The sequence below is a fragment of the Sphaerodactylus townsendi genome, linkage group LG04 (genome assembly GCF_021028975.2).
Source record: "Sphaerodactylus townsendi isolate TG3544 linkage group LG04, MPM_Stown_v2.3, whole genome shotgun sequence".
Classification (NCBI taxonomy): Eukaryota; Metazoa; Chordata; class Lepidosauria; order Squamata; family Sphaerodactylidae; genus Sphaerodactylus; species Sphaerodactylus townsendi.
Window position 1 is genome coordinate 109,387,923 of NC_059428.1, and position 16,973 is coordinate 109,404,895.

The window sequence follows — 16,973 nt, forward strand, 5'->3', positions numbered from 1 at the left end:
GCATCACTTTTTAAAATTTACTTCCCACCCATGCATAGTTACGCAGGCATGCACAAATGAACCCCCACAGCCATGTTGGTGTCCCACAATACAACCATCTGCACCTGTGTAACTACACAGATGTAAGCTGCAAAAAAAAAGAGGTGCAGAAAGCGCCTCCTGCCTGACTATTAGCTTGCAAACAGCTGCAATCTGGGATTTTTGAAAAGGCTAGCAAATAACGCAATTATCAAAAGGGCGGTCTACTAAATCAAACCGACTGACCGGTTTGGGGAAAACAACACTGGGCAGACTTGTTTTAGGAGCAGGATCTGTGTAAAGTTATCGCCATCCCAAAATGGCTTTTTAAACCATCCTACGCCCATGTTTATCAGCCTGTGCGGAGGGGCCCTTAAAAATACAACATTTTGTGCTGAAGAGCGTAGTCAAAAGTGTGGTTACTATTACTTGCAATTTTCAAAGAGATGAAACGGGTGAGCAACATACTTGGCTGGTATTTTTAATTTTCAGAAGTAAAATTTATAGAAACATCAAGAAGAAGGTATGAAAGTAATCACTTTACTTTGAGACTGCTCTTTATGCACATTTTTTGCTGAAGTGTGTTAATGCCATACATACAAAGTACATTTTTTTAAAAAAAAAATCAGCAGTCTGATCATTCCTCCTTTTGCAGGGCTGGGTTTTTTTTTCTTTCAGAGAAGAAAAGGCATTTGTTCTTCAGGAAAATACCAAATATGAAGTTACTACAAAAAACTGTACCATATTTCTGGTGCAAACTTTTGAGGCAAGGAAATGTCTTTTGGCATTTGGCACTCCAAGGACAATATTTTAATACTGGCACAAGCATAAAAAAAAATAACCACACCAAAAGACAACTTACGAGACGTGTAACTGTCACCTGGCCGATCAGAGTAAACAATCCTGCTGAGGCAATATTACAAAAAAGCTGCTTGGAAACATTTTTTTTTTTTAGAACAAAATCTGGGTGTTTTACTAAATTTTAAAAAGGAGAAAATAAAATCCAAAATGTCCTCTAGAAAAGCAGCAGCTGCTGGAATGAACAACTTGTTGGGTGTTGAGTTGTTAATAAACATGTGACTCTTCGTGACTGAGAACCCGGATGCGTGAGGCTGGGCTGGTGGCGCTTCGGATTACCTCCATCCACCTAAGCAAGGGAGAGACAAAGGCACAGGAGGATCTCATGAAAGTCTGAAAGCTCACAAGCTTCCCATTCCCCTAAGAAAACAGCATAAGGTAGTGAAGTAAAGATGAACAGGTAGCACTGCAGAAAAGTTCTAATTGTTGTGTCATGGAGCTGTTGAGCTCTTTCCTTAAGCAAATACATGCATACAGTTTCTAGTTGATTACAACCACACTCATATCTGTTCACTATTTTTACAGCATTCAGTAGCAATCTCCATCTGTGAAGGCTCACATATATGCGACACCAATGCCAGAACTTTTGGATAATCTTTAAGACAGTGTTTTTCAATGGAACCAATCCACACATTCAGCTATCAGTCTTCAATTAGTGAGTTACCAAGTAACTTGCATGCATTTTTGGGTGTCTTTGGCCACTTCATTTTTAAGAGGTTTCCTATATGAGAAAAATGACACTTTCGGGAACACATTCCAGCATACGGGGAAAAAACAGCATGGGGGTGGGGGGGAGGTTTGAAAGTTTTTTTCCCTCTTGGTAATCTTTTTGACAAAAATTAAATCCCCAACCCAGGTGCCTATAGAAATAGCCTGAATTGCCTGGAATACTGGAGTGGAGTAGAGTAGAAGAAGAAGAATTGGATTTATATCCTCCCTTTCTCTCCTATAGGAGACCCAAAGGGGCTTACAAACTTCTTTCCCTTTCCCCCTCACAACAAACACCCTGTGAGGTAGGTGGGGCTGAGAGAGATCAGAAGAACTGTGACTACCCAAGGTCACCCAGCTGGCGTGTGTTGGGAGTATACAGGCTAATCTGAATTCCCCAGATAAGCCTTCACAGTTCAGGCAGCAGAGCAGGGAATCAAACCCAGTTCTTCCAGATTAGAGTACACCTGCTCTTAACCACTATGCTACTACTGCTTAGGACAAGAAAGCAATACTCCATTCAAACATTACATTCAGCCTAACATTCTTAAGAGGAGGTCTGTAGCTACAGAAGCTTGTAATATCCCCCATATTCAATATACAGTTTAATTAAGAAAAAGTCTCCAACCTTTTTGTTATGGAGATATAAAGAAAATGTGCCATAACTTAATATACCAATGCACTGCAGAGAATGGGCAATGAGGTGTAAGACAACTCTGAGAATGTTTCCTGTCCCATGTAGTTAATTCCATAATTTCTTCTCCCTGTTGCTCCTTTTCTCCTTTTTGTTTGCTTTGTCTTTCCCCCAGTTAGCAGTGACAAGGGAGGGCAAGGGACAGGAAATCTGCAGGACATTTGAAGTATTTGGCAAAATCACCTCTTTTCCTCTCTTCTGTTGGCATCAGTGGAAGATGGAGAGGAAGTGATCTCACCTAAGTCCCCCGCTGCCCGTGCTGTGGCCCCGTTTGCCGACAACACTCTCCTGATCCTCAGAGGGGAATTGTGAGGCAACCAGCTGGCTGCCTGTAGAAGCTCCTTCAATGCAGGGGCATAACAAGGCAAACTGTAGCCCTGGGCAAAACCTGAGTTGAATGCCCCCCCATGGGCGGCCACTCTACCACGACCAAAAAGTTTTTGCACCAGGACATTGGTGCCTGCAGGGGGTGCATTTTTTGAAATATCAGCACCAAAACTTCAGCGTATCATCAGGAGACTGTCCTTATGCTACCCCCAAAGTTTGGGGAGATTTGGTTCAGGGAGTCCAAAGTTATGGACTCCCAAAGGGGGTGCCCCCATCCCCCATTGTTTCCAATGGGAGCTGGGGGCTACAGTTTTGAGGGTCCATAACTTTGGACCCCCTGAACCAAAGTGCACCAAACCTGGGGGGTATCATCAGGGCAGTCTCCTGATGAGTCCCTGAAAGTTTTGAGACTTTGCCTTCAGAAATGTGCCCCCCCCCCACCAGCCTGCAACCCCCATTGACAGCAATACAGAAAATTCAATGCAGAACCAAGATTCTTGGGCAAATTTCTGGTATGTTCCTGCAGGGGGCGCATTTGTGGATGTATCAGCACCAAAATTTCAGGGTATCATCTGGAAACTGTCCTTATGGGACCCCCCAAGTTTGGTGCAGTTTGGTTCAGGGGGTCCAAAATTATGGACCCTCAAAGGGGGTGCCCCATCCCCCATTCTTTGCTAAGGAGATGGGGGCTACCCTTTTGAGGGTCCATAACTTGGGACCCCCTGAACCAAACTGCACCAAACCTGGGGGGTGCCATCATGACAGTCTCCAGATGATATCCTGAAATTTTGGTGCTGATACATCAAAAAATGCACCCCCTGCAGGAACATCCCAGAAATCTGCCAAAAAATCTTTGTTCTGCATTGAGCTTTCTCCATTGCTGTCAATGGAGGTTGCAGGCGGCGGGGGGGGCAGGCACAAAGTGCCTGAGGTGCTGCTTTCATGGGGTCTTGGCCTTACCATCAAGTTGCCCCTCCCCCTTAACAGTGGAATAAAGTTGGAGTCTTTCTTAGAAGTTCATAGTTGTTCTTAGTGATCCTGGAAAACTGGTGTGAACTGCAGCATCCTGCCTCACAGAACAGTGTGATACACACCACCACCACCACCACCACACTTTGCAGCTAAAAAAATTAAAAATCAAGCATCAGGTTGACTCTTGCTTCAGTCTAGGCTTGACCATTCAACACCCATTAGCCGGCTCACTGTCCCACAATGTCAGAATTCAGCAGCGCAAACAGAAATGAAGCATACCGTTCAAATGTGTATTCACTTTCTGCCCTGAAATAGTAAACGTGGGATTTGAAGTGTAGCTTAAAGACATAGTCTTTATGGATGTTCTCAGATTCAGAAGGAATGGTAAGAGAATAACCCAGCAGAGGAAGGCTAGCTAAAGGATGATTGTCCTAAAAATAGAAGATGAAAGTGCTGTTAGAACATGGTATGGAATGGCATCTGCACCACAAACTGCACTCAGGTCTAGCTAAAATTGTCTTATTATCGGACTTGAGGTAAAAAGCAGAGCTGCTGCCCAATTAAAAAAACCTTGGTTGATTAATCAAGGCTTTTAATGATCCCATCCGCATACATTTATGTATGAATTCAAATATTATTTCCAAAGGGGGGGAGCACCATGCCCTTACGATGTACAACACGTCACAACAGTTACCTTTTAGAAGAGAAAGAAGCAGGAATGCCTCTTCTAAAACTACACCTGCCAGTTTTTATCATTACATTTACAGCATTAGATTAAACTGAGGCAGAAAGGTATGCGCCCTTTTTTGTGATCCCCGTTCTCACCGAGTCTTGGATTTCTGAAAGTCCCTGTGAAATCTCCAGTGGGGTGGAACTCAGAAAGATGGGGAACCTGGATTCAGTGCAAGGGTATCATTTGTTTCACCTTACCCTTTTACATCAGATCACCATGGTGGGGGAGCGGGGTTCACAGCAGAGGCATGCTCAACCAAGTGAATTCGAAGGCAGAGGGGAGAATCTGTCCACCAGTCATTAAACTCTGGCCACTACACAACACTGGCTGCATTGGACTTACTGCAGCATTTAAATTTCCCCACCATATCCATCACAAGTGCCTTTAGGACAATCAGCAGAACAGACTTCCAAGTATTAACAGTTTTTCTCCATGTAGTCAAAAGTGCCCCACATTAACACACAAGAATTCTCTGGACTCAACCAATCAGTTACCTGATGGGATTTGTAGAAAAACATGCAGAAGTTGGTGAATACCACCCAGAGTTTCTGCCACCCATTGCTGTTCTTGAATTTTCTCAAAAGATTTCCAGAGAGTTGATTCTGAAAGCGAGAGAGAGAAAGTAGTTGGATCGAGCCAATTCACACACAGATGGGAACAGGCCCATGGAAAGAAAGCAGGCAAGCCTCAAGTAAAATGCTGACACAAGATTACTTTTTCCCTCCTCTGGTTGTTTTGATATTGTATCCTCAGATACAGAATTCCTCATCATCAACTTTTGAATGAGGCTTCCCTGTAATACTGGCTTTCTTAAGAAATAAATCATCTGCTGTTACCTCATTAGATGCAAAAGTGTGTATGTGTGGGGGGGGGGGGGATAACAGCTTAATTGCACCCTAAATGATATTGTGTATTATACTAACAGTTTTATGCACAAATAGTTTACATTTTGCACAGTAAACTAACTTTTCAAACTGCTATACAAAATGAAGCACCATCTTTTAAACAACTTAAAGCCCACAAATGTAATGAACGATAGAAGGAATATGTCTCCTACCCACAGGCCTGGAACAGTGGCACATTCTCTTTTCTTTATCAGCTAATGGCATAGCGGTTCCTGCCTCAAATATAACACTGAACTTTGTTTCTGTGGGCAAATTAAGGAAGCAGCAACTAAACTGAAAAGCTCTTTGCCCCTGGATTAAAAGTGGCAGTGATATCGAATGCCAAAACAAACAAGTTTTTTGACATACTTTGATGGAGGCATTTAAATTCCTTCACCATCTCTCCTTACTAAAAGGACAGCAATTATCCATCCAACTAGCATGCTAATTGTATTCTGTATAATACTACTACCCAGGGTAGTATTCTATTTGTTCATTTAATTATTTTATTTACAGTCCGTCTTTCTCCCTGAAACTCAAGGTGGATTATTTGCACTTGTGATTTAACAATTGAAGAAGCAGTTTCCCGTTGAAGAAACTAAACTGGAGCAAAAGGCAAAGAGGAGCACTTTACACTTCCCCTCTGTTACCAGAAACAGCAACTGATTTTTCTTCACTCTCTTTTTAGTAACATAAATCAATTTTAAAATCTGACTGGGAGCATGTGTGTGTATTCCCCGTAGTTTCTACTTTCTGTTTTGGTTACCTCATCACTCTGAAGGATATCATAAAAGGACAGGCTTTGCACTCGGTACCAGCAGACACATGAAATGGAAACAGGCCGCTGATCACTGATCAGTCCAGCTGGTAGGGAAGTACAGTCACTGACAGTGAGATCTTCTACCATAAGACGGAGAGAGAAAGAGGCGGACAGACAGAAAAGAGGGAGAGACACAGAAAGAAAAAATAAACTATAATGCTGAGGTGACATTTATCCACAGAATTAGGGAAATAGGATTGTAACTTGCCCTGCTAAAGAGACAAGCTGTGGAATGTAAGACAGATGCATAAAATGTGAGCTCCGCTTTTAGGTTGCTGGTAGTGCAATCTGATCATTCAGCTTTAAAAAAAGATGGTGTTAAGGCAAAAGAACAAGCTTGCTTCAGGCAATTCAAAGAGCACTTAATACTTTGGAGGTTTAACTTGTTTTACAGCTATTTATTGATTCAATAGAGCTATCAGCTAAACTTTTAAAGTGTTCCTAATAGCCCTATTACGCAATGCAACAATAGCAACCTAGAGGCATTTTCTGGAGAAATGGGTGTCTGCAGGTACCTTGAGGAAGCTAAACCAATTTATATTATGACTCAAGCTGCACGTTATCCTTTCCCCTAGAACCAGTTTTTCTGGTGAGATGCTTAATTCGACAGAAATGTGTATTTTTCAACCAATTTGTAGTGTTTTAGTTTACGGCGGACAGGCCAGAATAGGCCTGTAACAAAAGTATGCTCAAGCAGCATCTTTAAAATAGTATAATTAATTATTATGGTTTCACAACAAATTAAAGTTTAACTTTATTGAACAAAGCAATTGAATTAAATATACCAATGATCTGAATAAAGTTGGTTTAGCTTGTTTTTTAAAAAAGAGGAGGAGGGGAAAAGTCAGACGGGTTTCCTGGGCTAGAGAAAAGACATGAGAGAAAATGAGACTGAGATAAGAGCTTTGTAATAGTCTAAAAAGGGGAGAAAGTCTATAGAAAAACAAAACGGCATTAAATTTTACATTTCAAAGTGCAGCTGCCAGAGTCAGGGCCAACATCCTTTCCAAAATACTGAGGTGAAAATAAACAGCAGTAATAAAAATATTGATATGAAGCAATGTTTAAATCAATTTAGAAATGTGAAAAATGCTGAAAAGGTATCAAATTTAATGTTAAATAAATAGGCTGTTCGAAATGATGAAATTGGAATGGATTTAGAACTGGCACCCAAGAACCAAGGGAGAGCACAGGAAAATTACTGCTTCCAAACATGAGGCAGAAAGGAAATTGTCACTGAAGGGTCACATCTCTCTGGGGCTGCAGTCCAGCTTGGTCTGAGGCAGATACCTCCACAGCAATACTAAAGTCGACCATGGAAACGCTGGTATTTCTGTGCCAGCAGACGTGCACCGTAGTGTTGCCACGGTGAGGAGTCTGACGGTCAAGCGAAGTGCGGGATGCATTGAGATCATCTTCCGATTCTTGATCTACGGTTGGCTCCTCTGGGGACTCTATGAAACGCATGGAAAAACCATCTCTTTTTTTCCCCTTATACAAAATATACACTACGAAAACATTAGGCAAAAGACATAGCAACCCAAACCTTGGAAGACCCATTCTGTTTAATAAGGGGAGGGGGGACAGAGACAAGCAGAAATATATAGGAAAATATCCCATATTCTGTAATTTGAGATAAATGGCAGCCCCAAGCTGGCCCAGAATTCAGTACACTGAATCTTATAGCTACCAGTGACCTTGAGCAGGCTAAACTTTGGGCAGGCTGGCTTCCAGCCTAAAGCAACTTAACATAAATTTGTTTGCCACATTTAGCCCTGCTTAGTTTTTTTGGTTTTGAACAATCCCATAAGATTCTGTAAATCCCAAACACTGTAGAACTCAAATGTCACAAAATCCTGATAACTTTGCAGAAATTAATGTTTTTTTAAAAGAATTAGGGCATTAAAATATTTGTGTCTAATTGCTTCCTACTGCCCTGAAATGCACACTGCTAAAATTGTAAACACGGATATAAAAAGAGCAAGAGAGATTTGTTGCAATAAAAAACAAAATATGTGCACAAGCTACCTGAAATGAAATCTTAATAGATCTTAATAGCTTTAAAATATCAGACTGTTGTGGGTTTTCCTAATTCTGCACTTACTTGTATCAGGTGGGCTACTTCCCAGAAATTCAGGAGCGGGGCCATTACATTTCTCAGCCAAATCAATTGCCATTTGTATATCTTCACTCCACTTGTCCATTTCAGAGGGGCTGCTAGGAAAGGAAGGCAAGTCTTTGTTCATTTTATTGCAAGCCACATTCAGAGTTGTATTACTGAAAGCTTTTACTGCCGGAATCACTAGGATGTTGTGGGTTTTCCGGGATGTATGGTGGTGTTCCAGTGGTATTTTCTCCTGACATTTCGCCTGCATCTGTGGCTGCCAGCTACAGATGCAAGCAAAATGTCAGGAGAAAATACCACTGGAACACCACCATACAGCCTGGAAAACCCACCACATCCATATCCAGATTCACAAAAAGGGTAAAAATTAAGCTGTTCTTCTCATATTAAACTTAATCTAAACAGGCCACAAATACATGAAAATGTACAGTACCCAGCTTGTAGTTGCTTGTTAAAATATCCCCAGAGTCAACGATTGTAACGAATTCTCTAGATTTACTTATTTATAGCATTTCTATTCTGACTTTCCATCCAATTCAGGGTAACTAAGGCGGTGAATATCAACACATTTCAGACATTAAAAACCCTTTAAAATACAAATATATATCAAATATTTAAAACAATAAAATAAAACAAAACAAACATATAAAACAATAACATAAATGGGGGGGGGGGGGCGCTAATGAATAAATATGGGAATGGCAAACAAAACAAGTCTTCACCCAGTGGCAGAAGACGGACAACTCTCCCTGGAGAGGAATTCTGAAGTTTCAGCACCACAAGAAGGAGGCCCTTTTTTGGGTTGCCCCCAAACCCAGCATTAGACGGCCAGGGCACCCAAAGCAGGGTCTCTTCAGGTGACCATAGTGGTCATGTAGGTTCATATAGGTACAAATATTTGAAAGAATATTTTCAGTTTTTTTGCAGTTTGTGTACTGTTGCCTGGAAATAATTGACTTATTTTCTGTCTTGGATAAATATGTTAGTATATATCAGTGGTGGCGAACCTATGGCACGGGTGCCAGAGGTGGCACTCAGAGCCCTCTCTGTGGGCACGCATGCACAGAGTTCGTCATGTGATAATAGTGTAATTATTTCAGGGAGATTATTAGCATTAAACCTAAGACCTAGTTTTGGGGAAGCAGTGTAGGTAACCCTGTTAAGTGCTGTTAAACCCTACTGATTTTCATGGGAAGAACGAAAGTGTGATCCTTTACCTGAGAGTAAGCTCGGTTGCTGGCAATGTCGGGTTTGCTTCACAAGGTAGAAACCCCTCCCTAGGGTCGTGATTCACCCGTTTGAAGCGTTGCACAGTTGCTTCAAAGCAAAGCCACCGACTACCACCAAGCTTACTCCTGAGTAACGTGTGCATTTGAGCCAACCGTTTTTTCTATACTAAAATCTCAGTATTCAGGTTAAATTGCCATGTTGGCACTTTGCGATAAATAAGTGGGTTTTGGATTGCAGTTTGGGCACTCGGTCTCGAAAAGGTTCGCCATCACTGGTATATATAGTCAGTTGAGGTGCAGCGGTTGAGAAAATGGTATGCTTCCACATTAAAATATAGTCTTGAATGAATATGGGAATTATCAAAAGGGTGGGGAGAGCAGGGCTAGGTCCCAGGCAGCGCATTCTACAACTAAGATGGTCTGGCATGTTGAGTTCTGTGGCGGAGGAATATACAATCTACTAACATCTTTTTGTGAGACAGAGTATAGTAAACTATACACAGTTCAAAAGCAGTTACCTTGAAGCAACAACGATGGACTGGTGCTGACCTCTCAGTGTAAAGCAGTGAGGAACCCCCCATTCTTCTTCACTCTCTTCTATCTGACAACAGGAACATATTTAACACCCTCAAATAACTGGAGAGGGAATTGGCTGATACATGACAGAGAAACACAAGTACAGTCGCTTTTGCCACAGCAGTGGCCAATCCTTAACTTGAAGCACTACTGCAAAAGGAGATTCCAGCAAGAAATAACAGGAGGAGTGTAGCAATCATCATAATAAGCATACTGTTCCTAAGCTTACTAACTATTGCCAGCTAACGGATATTTCTACTTGGGCATGGCATGGCCCAGTTCCGCTGCAGAAGAAAATCTGCAGATCTTAAACAAGTCCACAGAGATTAAGCATCAACATTAAAAAAATATAAGTGGGCTGCAGAGGAGTGTATTTGAGCCATGCCAGCTCATAGTAATGATCCTTTTATTCAATCAAAATTATATTTGCACATCCCTGAAAGTGACTAAAATATAAATGGCTCTTTTATCTCAATGGAAGATGTCAGATTAAACAAAAACTTTCTTTACAAAATAATATATTTTTCCAGCAAATCCTTCACTTTATCAACTGATTTTCGAACTATGCAGAAATCAAATAAATAGCATAAAATTCAAATCCCGGCACACAGATTTCCCAAGCCCCTCAATATGCTAGAGTTACTTTATTTTATCATTCTACCTTGCTTCCCTAAAATACTTGCCACCCAATCGGGGGGGGCGGGGGGGAAACCCTTCTGGAGACATTCTGGAGTGAGTGCCCATTCCGCCAGTGCAAGGGGCAAATGAGCTGGTGGAGCCGCAACTTACTGCACCAGGCACCACTTGGCTCCCCGGCACCTGACCCAGAAACATCCTTCATTGCCCAGGCCCACTGGTGTAAAAAAGCACCAGTTTGGCTAGGGGTGTTGCTCAGGCCCATGGGTGAAGAAGGTGTTGCTGGGGGCATTCGGGGGCGGGGTGACCTTAGCCAGCCTGTAGTGTCTGGCCAGGCCTATGGGAGAGTTTCAAAGTGTTTTCTTTTTAAAAACTTTATTAGGCTTCTGAGCAATGGGAAAGTCCTGTGGAGCAGGCGGGGCAGTGCCAGAGCTGCACCATTCCAGCCCACCAGCCCTGCCTGTAATGGGCTGTTAGTGGCTTAAAAGTCCATAAAAACAAAAAAACTATTGATTTTTAGAAAGAAAAAAATCACTGAAATTATGAGATCTCTATGTTGGGGGTGGGGAAATGACAAAATTTTATTTTTCTTTTCTGCATTCCAGCACGACAAAAAAGATACAAAACAAGCTTCCTCAAAACCAACACCATACATGCCAAAAATATGTTGTAATTTTTTGACACACATTCAAAGGGATTTTTCTGTATTTACTGAGTTTTTGTGCTGTTCTGCCTTCATGCAGCTGAGAAGCAAAATGGAAAAAAGACCAAACCCTGCCACATTTAAAAAGAAACACCCTGCTTGAAAAACAACATACTTTCTTTCATTCCATCAACCCCCTATCAGGAGTCAGGACACCCCTCCTTCAAATAATCAATTTTGCTACTGTGCCCAGGGGCGGGTTTCCTCCACTGATTTTAGCTTGACAGACAGCACCATGCACCATGTTTCTTTCACATTCTATAAAGGTAGTGTACTTCACTTTCCAAACAAGCACCTGTAATTTGCCCTGACTTCAATGAAACATCATAACAATAGATTTTTATTAAATGAGTTAGTGCTAGACCTCTGGAACTTTTGACAGTATCTAAACCGTAAGAGAGAAACAAGGCGTTTTGTGTTTTTTTTTTACAATTGGGCCATTTTAATTGGAATTTTTAGTAAATGTCCTGGTTTCCCCCTTTCCTCAAAAAGAGCTTTCTAGACAGATTCTGCATTTCAGAAGATCAGAACAAACTGCCTTGATTTCATGACATTATGATAATCAGCTTCATATTATTCTATTTGTAGCCTGCCTTTCTTCCTGAGATTTAAGGCTGATTACACCATCAAAGCAATGCAACAGATACTCCCATGGTTGTGTAAGAAGAGGTTCGTCAGTAGTAATAACCAATAAGTAGCCTCTGTGCAGCACATAATTACCATCATGCCATACAGTGGAAGCTGTCCATGGACTTTAAATTGATTTGAAGCTGTCAGGCCTCTGCTTGTGTACAGCAAGACATCGTTGAACTGAAAGGGGGGGAAAGCACAAATGAACACACTCTGTGAAAAGGCGTCATGCTGGGGATTCCACGGAGGGCTGTGCTTTCCAGCACCTCCCCCAAAGGTCTTCCACAAGCCCCAGAAAGAGGGGTGGGCATTTGGCTCAAACCAAACAGAAAAAAAGTTATCGATATATTTGAGGGGTAGGAGGTGCTCCCCAAAAGTGGCATTAAAAGGCATTAAAAAACCCAAGAAGTGGGTTTTGAAAAATTACTTTTTTCTCTGGCATTTTTTGGGCCACTTCAGCCTGTAGCTTTTTAAGAAAGAGAGCACCCTTATACCCCCTCCCCCAATCTACGTGCTGCCTGGCCAGGCCCAGGACCAAACTGTGCACATTGCCTCTAAAGTCCACGGGGAGATCCGAGGTGGCGCATTCAGTTCAACATGGGGCTCCAGCAGGCAGTGTTGAACTGCATGTGCTGCTTCTAAAGTCCACGTGGAGCTCACAGGAGCGCCTGTCGTTGAACACGAGGCTCAGCCTGCCCAACTCCAGTATTCAACTCTGCGCTGTCGCCTCCGAACTCCACTTTAGTTTCAGGGGCAGCAGACAGCGTGGATTCAGTTCTGTCCTGCTCGCTGCCTCCCAGACCCACATGGAGTGTGGATCTGGCGGATTTTGGAGGTTTAATAACTCAAAACATTTGGGAAAAAATAGAATGGTCAATATGAAGTACTGGCTCTTTTTGAATTTTTTGAAAAATTTCTGGGTTTATTAAAACCAAACTAAAAATATTTATTTATTTTTAACCCACACCCCACCCAGAGGTAAAGGGAGGAGGTTAACGCCACCCTGTTCTTCCTCCTTGCCTTTAACGGTGATTCCCACTCTTGATGGCTTGCTTTCTCTCTCCAGGTACAGAAGGTCTACCACATGTCTCCTCCCTGGCCTGCAGTGAATCCTGTTATCAGGGCAAGGACACTTTGTCCCATTCCTTCCTGGGATCCCTGGCCCACTGTAAGGCTGCTGTAATGGGAAGGCTGCCCCGCCCCCTTTCCTGTTGATTCGCCTGCTGCCGGCTGCCTCTGCTCCCATTCTCCCTGCTCCGGACTGCTTTGGCTGTTTGGCCAGACCCAAAGAGGGTGGGGCCAGAAAGCAGAGGCTGACCTGTCCAAGAAACAGGCCTATTCCATGGAGAAGGTGTGGCCTGGTTTGTCCCCTGCACAGCTACAGTCATTTCAGCCCTGAAGTGGTAAGCAGCTCATTGCCTGCCCCAACCAGAGCCAGAAGCGGCAACAGTCCCAGGCGAGGACTCACAAAGAGGGTGGTCAACCACGGGATCATCTCTGGAGGTAATTCTGGAGGGGAGGGGAGCAGATATGCTCTTTGGCTGCCAAAAGCTGCATTGTATCAAGATGCGCCTCTTGTCCATCTAGTACAATATGGCCCACTTCAACTGCAAGTGGCTCTTCACACACTTCACACACAGAAGTTTTTCCCAGTCTTGCAATATGAAATTCTGTTCAAGAGAGATGGCTAGAACAGAGCCTGAGGTTTTTATGCAAGCAAAGCATGTGTTTTCCCACACAGGCATGAGCCCTTTACCGGTTAAAAACGAAAAGAACGGGATTTAAAGCTGGTTCTCAAGGCAGCCGTCTGAGAAGCACAGAAAAAATGCAGCAAATGCAGCTGAAAAAAAATTTCAGCACTGGGTATGGTATTCAGCAAGCAGCCTCACAACTCCAGCTTTGCACACTTTTACATTTAGTCAAAGTTATGGTACACAATTGATGCAAAAACCCGGAGAAAGCATTCTTCTCTGTGTAGGAGGACACATCAAATTCTTGCTTGGCTCTCTTTTATTTATAACTTGCATCTCCTCCTGTGCAATTTCCCCTTCGCCATTTTGTGTATTTATTACACAGTTGTTTTTAATTATACACAATTGCAAGCCGTTTGTCACTTACCAGGAAGAACATCCGCTGCTGTAAGCCTTTTCCAGACAACTTACTAAGGCTGCCCAATCTAATAAATTCCTGTGTAGGGATAAACAGACACAAGACATGAAATGTCAGTGGCCTTTTCAAACATCTGGCTCAAAGTCTGGAAGTAATTAATGCTGCATCGCTGACTTAATTCTGTCAGCAGCTCAGACTGCCTTCTTCTTTCAAGTACATTTAGGTGACATTCAGCCAGGCCAGTTTTGCTTCCCTTATTCTTTTAAGAGCTTCTTCTGGCATAACCTCCACAGTGTGGTAATGGATGAAGCAAGTCGTGGTAATGTCAAGAACTCTACAACCAGATGGGTGAAGCTATGCCTGGGACATAGCTGCTTCCCAACATATTTAGAAGAGAAGAATTTGGATTTATACCCTGCTTTTCTCAACCATAAGGAGTCTCAAAGTGGCTTACAAACTCATTCCCTTCCCCTCCTCACAACAGACACCATGTGAGGTAGGTGGGGCTGACATATTTTGAAGAGAATTCTGACTAGCCCAAGGTCACCAAGTAGGCTTCATGTGGAGAGGTGGGGAATCAAACTTGGTTCTCAAGATCAACCTGCTCTTAATCCCTACACCACTTTAGCTGTATTTAATACGTTTATATCTTACCCTTCCTCCAAGGAATTCAGTGTGGCATATGTGGTTCTCTCTTCCTCCGTTTTACCCTCACAATAATGTTGAGACATACATTAGGCTGAGGATATACTGGCTCAGTGTTGCCCAACAGCCTTAATGGAAGAAAGGGGGTTTGAATCTGCATCTCCCAGATCCTAGCCTGACACTGGCTCACAAGAGTGTTGCCCAACCTTCTGAGCCGATGGACGCCAGCAGGGCAACAACTCTGGTCTTTTGACATCACCTGACTGGCACAGGGAGGACATTTTGCAGTAGCTCTCAGCAGTGGCGTAGCACCAACAGGGTCGGGGTGTGTGTGCGATGCCCCGGGCGGAGCAGCGGCATGGGCGTGGCCAGGCCACGGAGGGGGCATGGCTGGGGCGTTCTGGGGCAGGTGGCACTGTGGCAGGGGTGTAGGGTGCGTGTGTGCCCCGGGCGAAGTTTCCCCTCGCTCTGCCCCTGGCTCTCAGGCTGTGAAGATTGCATAATAGCATGGTGCAGTGTTACTCATTTTCCACCCACCATCTTGAGAAATGAGTATCAATTGTCTAGCCATGAGAGACACACTCCTGGCTATCAAGACAACACTGCTGTGTGCATTCTTTTGTTACAAAATAAACTCCAATGGTACAGCTCCTAGGCAGATACTGTCTCTTGGAAGATCCACATAGACCTCTTCTGTCACAAAAATTTGCCTTGGGGAAGGCTAAAAAATGCATGCAACTACCTGACCTCCTATGCTGGATTCTATTCACATCAGCCCTACATTTGCTGGAACATTTCCCACATATTATGGTCAGGATCTAAAGAGGTGCTCATAAATGAAGACATGCAAGTGTCTTGCAGTTGCCTAGTGAAATACTGGATTTTTTTTTCTCTTTGTAAAACTGGTTCTTAGGTGCTAAAAATAGGTCGCTAGACCAGAAAAACTTTTGTTCTCGTTCACCAAGAATCTTGTGTTATACTGGACTTCACAAATGTGCAAAATTATGGAAGAGAACTTGGGTGAGACTCAAGGAGGAACAGCAGAAGCTGCCAATTCTTACTTCAGGCACTGAGGGAACAGAAGGAGGTTTGGAGCAATAAACAGAAACAAAGAAAATGGTTCTGAGCAGTAAACAGAAAATAGCATGTAATGCTTTAGCAAACTGAAACCAAGGGAAACCAAACGTCCCTTAATTATTACTATGTCACTAGGAGAGACTTTCACTGTACATTAGCCAGAAAGGCAGTGTAAAAATCTTGCTGAACAAACGGCAGCTCAGCATGCTGACAGGAACACCTCCAAGTCAACAGTGACAGAAAGGGGTACTTCTGTATATTGCTTCTAGCAGAGACAGGATGAGAAACAGGAACTATCTAATTGAAAAGATATGCTGTGATTCATGACTTCATTCAAGATTCAAGAAATGCCACAGTGATAGGATCCACCACTGCCTTGTGCATTGATGCTGCTAGGCTAGGTATCAACAGTGCAAACTCCACTCCCCCTTTTCAACCCTGTAGGAAATCAGGGCCCTCATTACATAAGATGTATGATGTCAGTCTGGTGGAGTATCCCCCAACATGCCTTCCAGTCACACAAGCTGTGGAGTGAGATTCTGCTCTGGAGTGTGGAGGGAGGAGGAGCTTAAGCCTTCCCTCTCATTCTGTTTTCCTGACGAAAAAACGACAGCTGGGGGAGGGGGGCTTTCTGTTCCATTGCTGGGGTCCATGGCAGTGGAACAAACAGGGACACCACACAGTTATTTTTGCTTGCATACATGGCATGGGACTAAGAGTCGCTCCTCCTACCATACCAAGCAGAATTGGGCTCCACAAAACTTTTTTAAGTTGAGTCCCTGTTCATATATGTGAGTACAAGTCAGATAGGGGGACACCCAGCCCAATTTGCACTGCATGTCTCAAGTGATGAAGACCCAGGGCTCCAATTCAGAGTCCCAGCCGCCATAAAACACAACATGGATCAGTCATCAGTGGTTTTCAATATACTGCCTGCACAGTGTAGGCAGCCATTTGCTTCACATGCTCATTCTATGAAATTATATCAAACTCCCCTCTCCACTTGTACTTGGACTACAGGGATCAGTATTGCAAAAAAACAAATAGGTTCATATATATATACATATTTCTCTGCAGGGTAAACAGCAACTGGAAGAATTTAGATTGGGAAAGTGGTACTATCCCTTGCAGACAATGTGTAAAGTTGGTTCCAGCAAGCTTGGTTGCTCAATTTTGCAAGATTCACCTCCACTTGCTTGTTCATAATGGCCCCACAGTCTGCATTTATT

The 16,973-nt window shown here is 43.1% G+C and overlaps 1 protein-coding gene across 1 annotated transcript in view; it reads right to left on the minus strand.

Moving 5' to 3' along the window:
- Positions 1-483: 483 nt before the first annotated feature.
- The window catches only part of FARP1 (FERM, ARH/RhoGEF and pleckstrin domain protein 1), a 224,522-nt gene continuing 208,032 nt past the window's right edge, over positions 484-16,973 (minus strand). The window contains exons 21-28 of the mRNA XM_048494114.1: positions 14,032-14,100; positions 12,004-12,093; positions 9,887-9,969; positions 8,119-8,231; positions 7,305-7,468; positions 4,805-4,912; positions 3,857-4,008; positions 484-1,165 (exon numbers count right to left, since the gene is read on the minus strand). Of these exons, the coding sequence (XP_048350071.1) occupies positions 1,084-1,165; positions 3,857-4,008; positions 4,805-4,912; positions 7,305-7,468; positions 8,119-8,231; positions 9,887-9,969; positions 12,004-12,093; positions 14,032-14,100 (861 nt within the window). The 3' untranslated portion in view covers positions 484-1,083. The remainder of the gene's footprint in view (positions 1,166-3,856; positions 4,009-4,804; positions 4,913-7,304; positions 7,469-8,118; positions 8,232-9,886; positions 9,970-12,003; positions 12,094-14,031; positions 14,101-16,973) is intronic.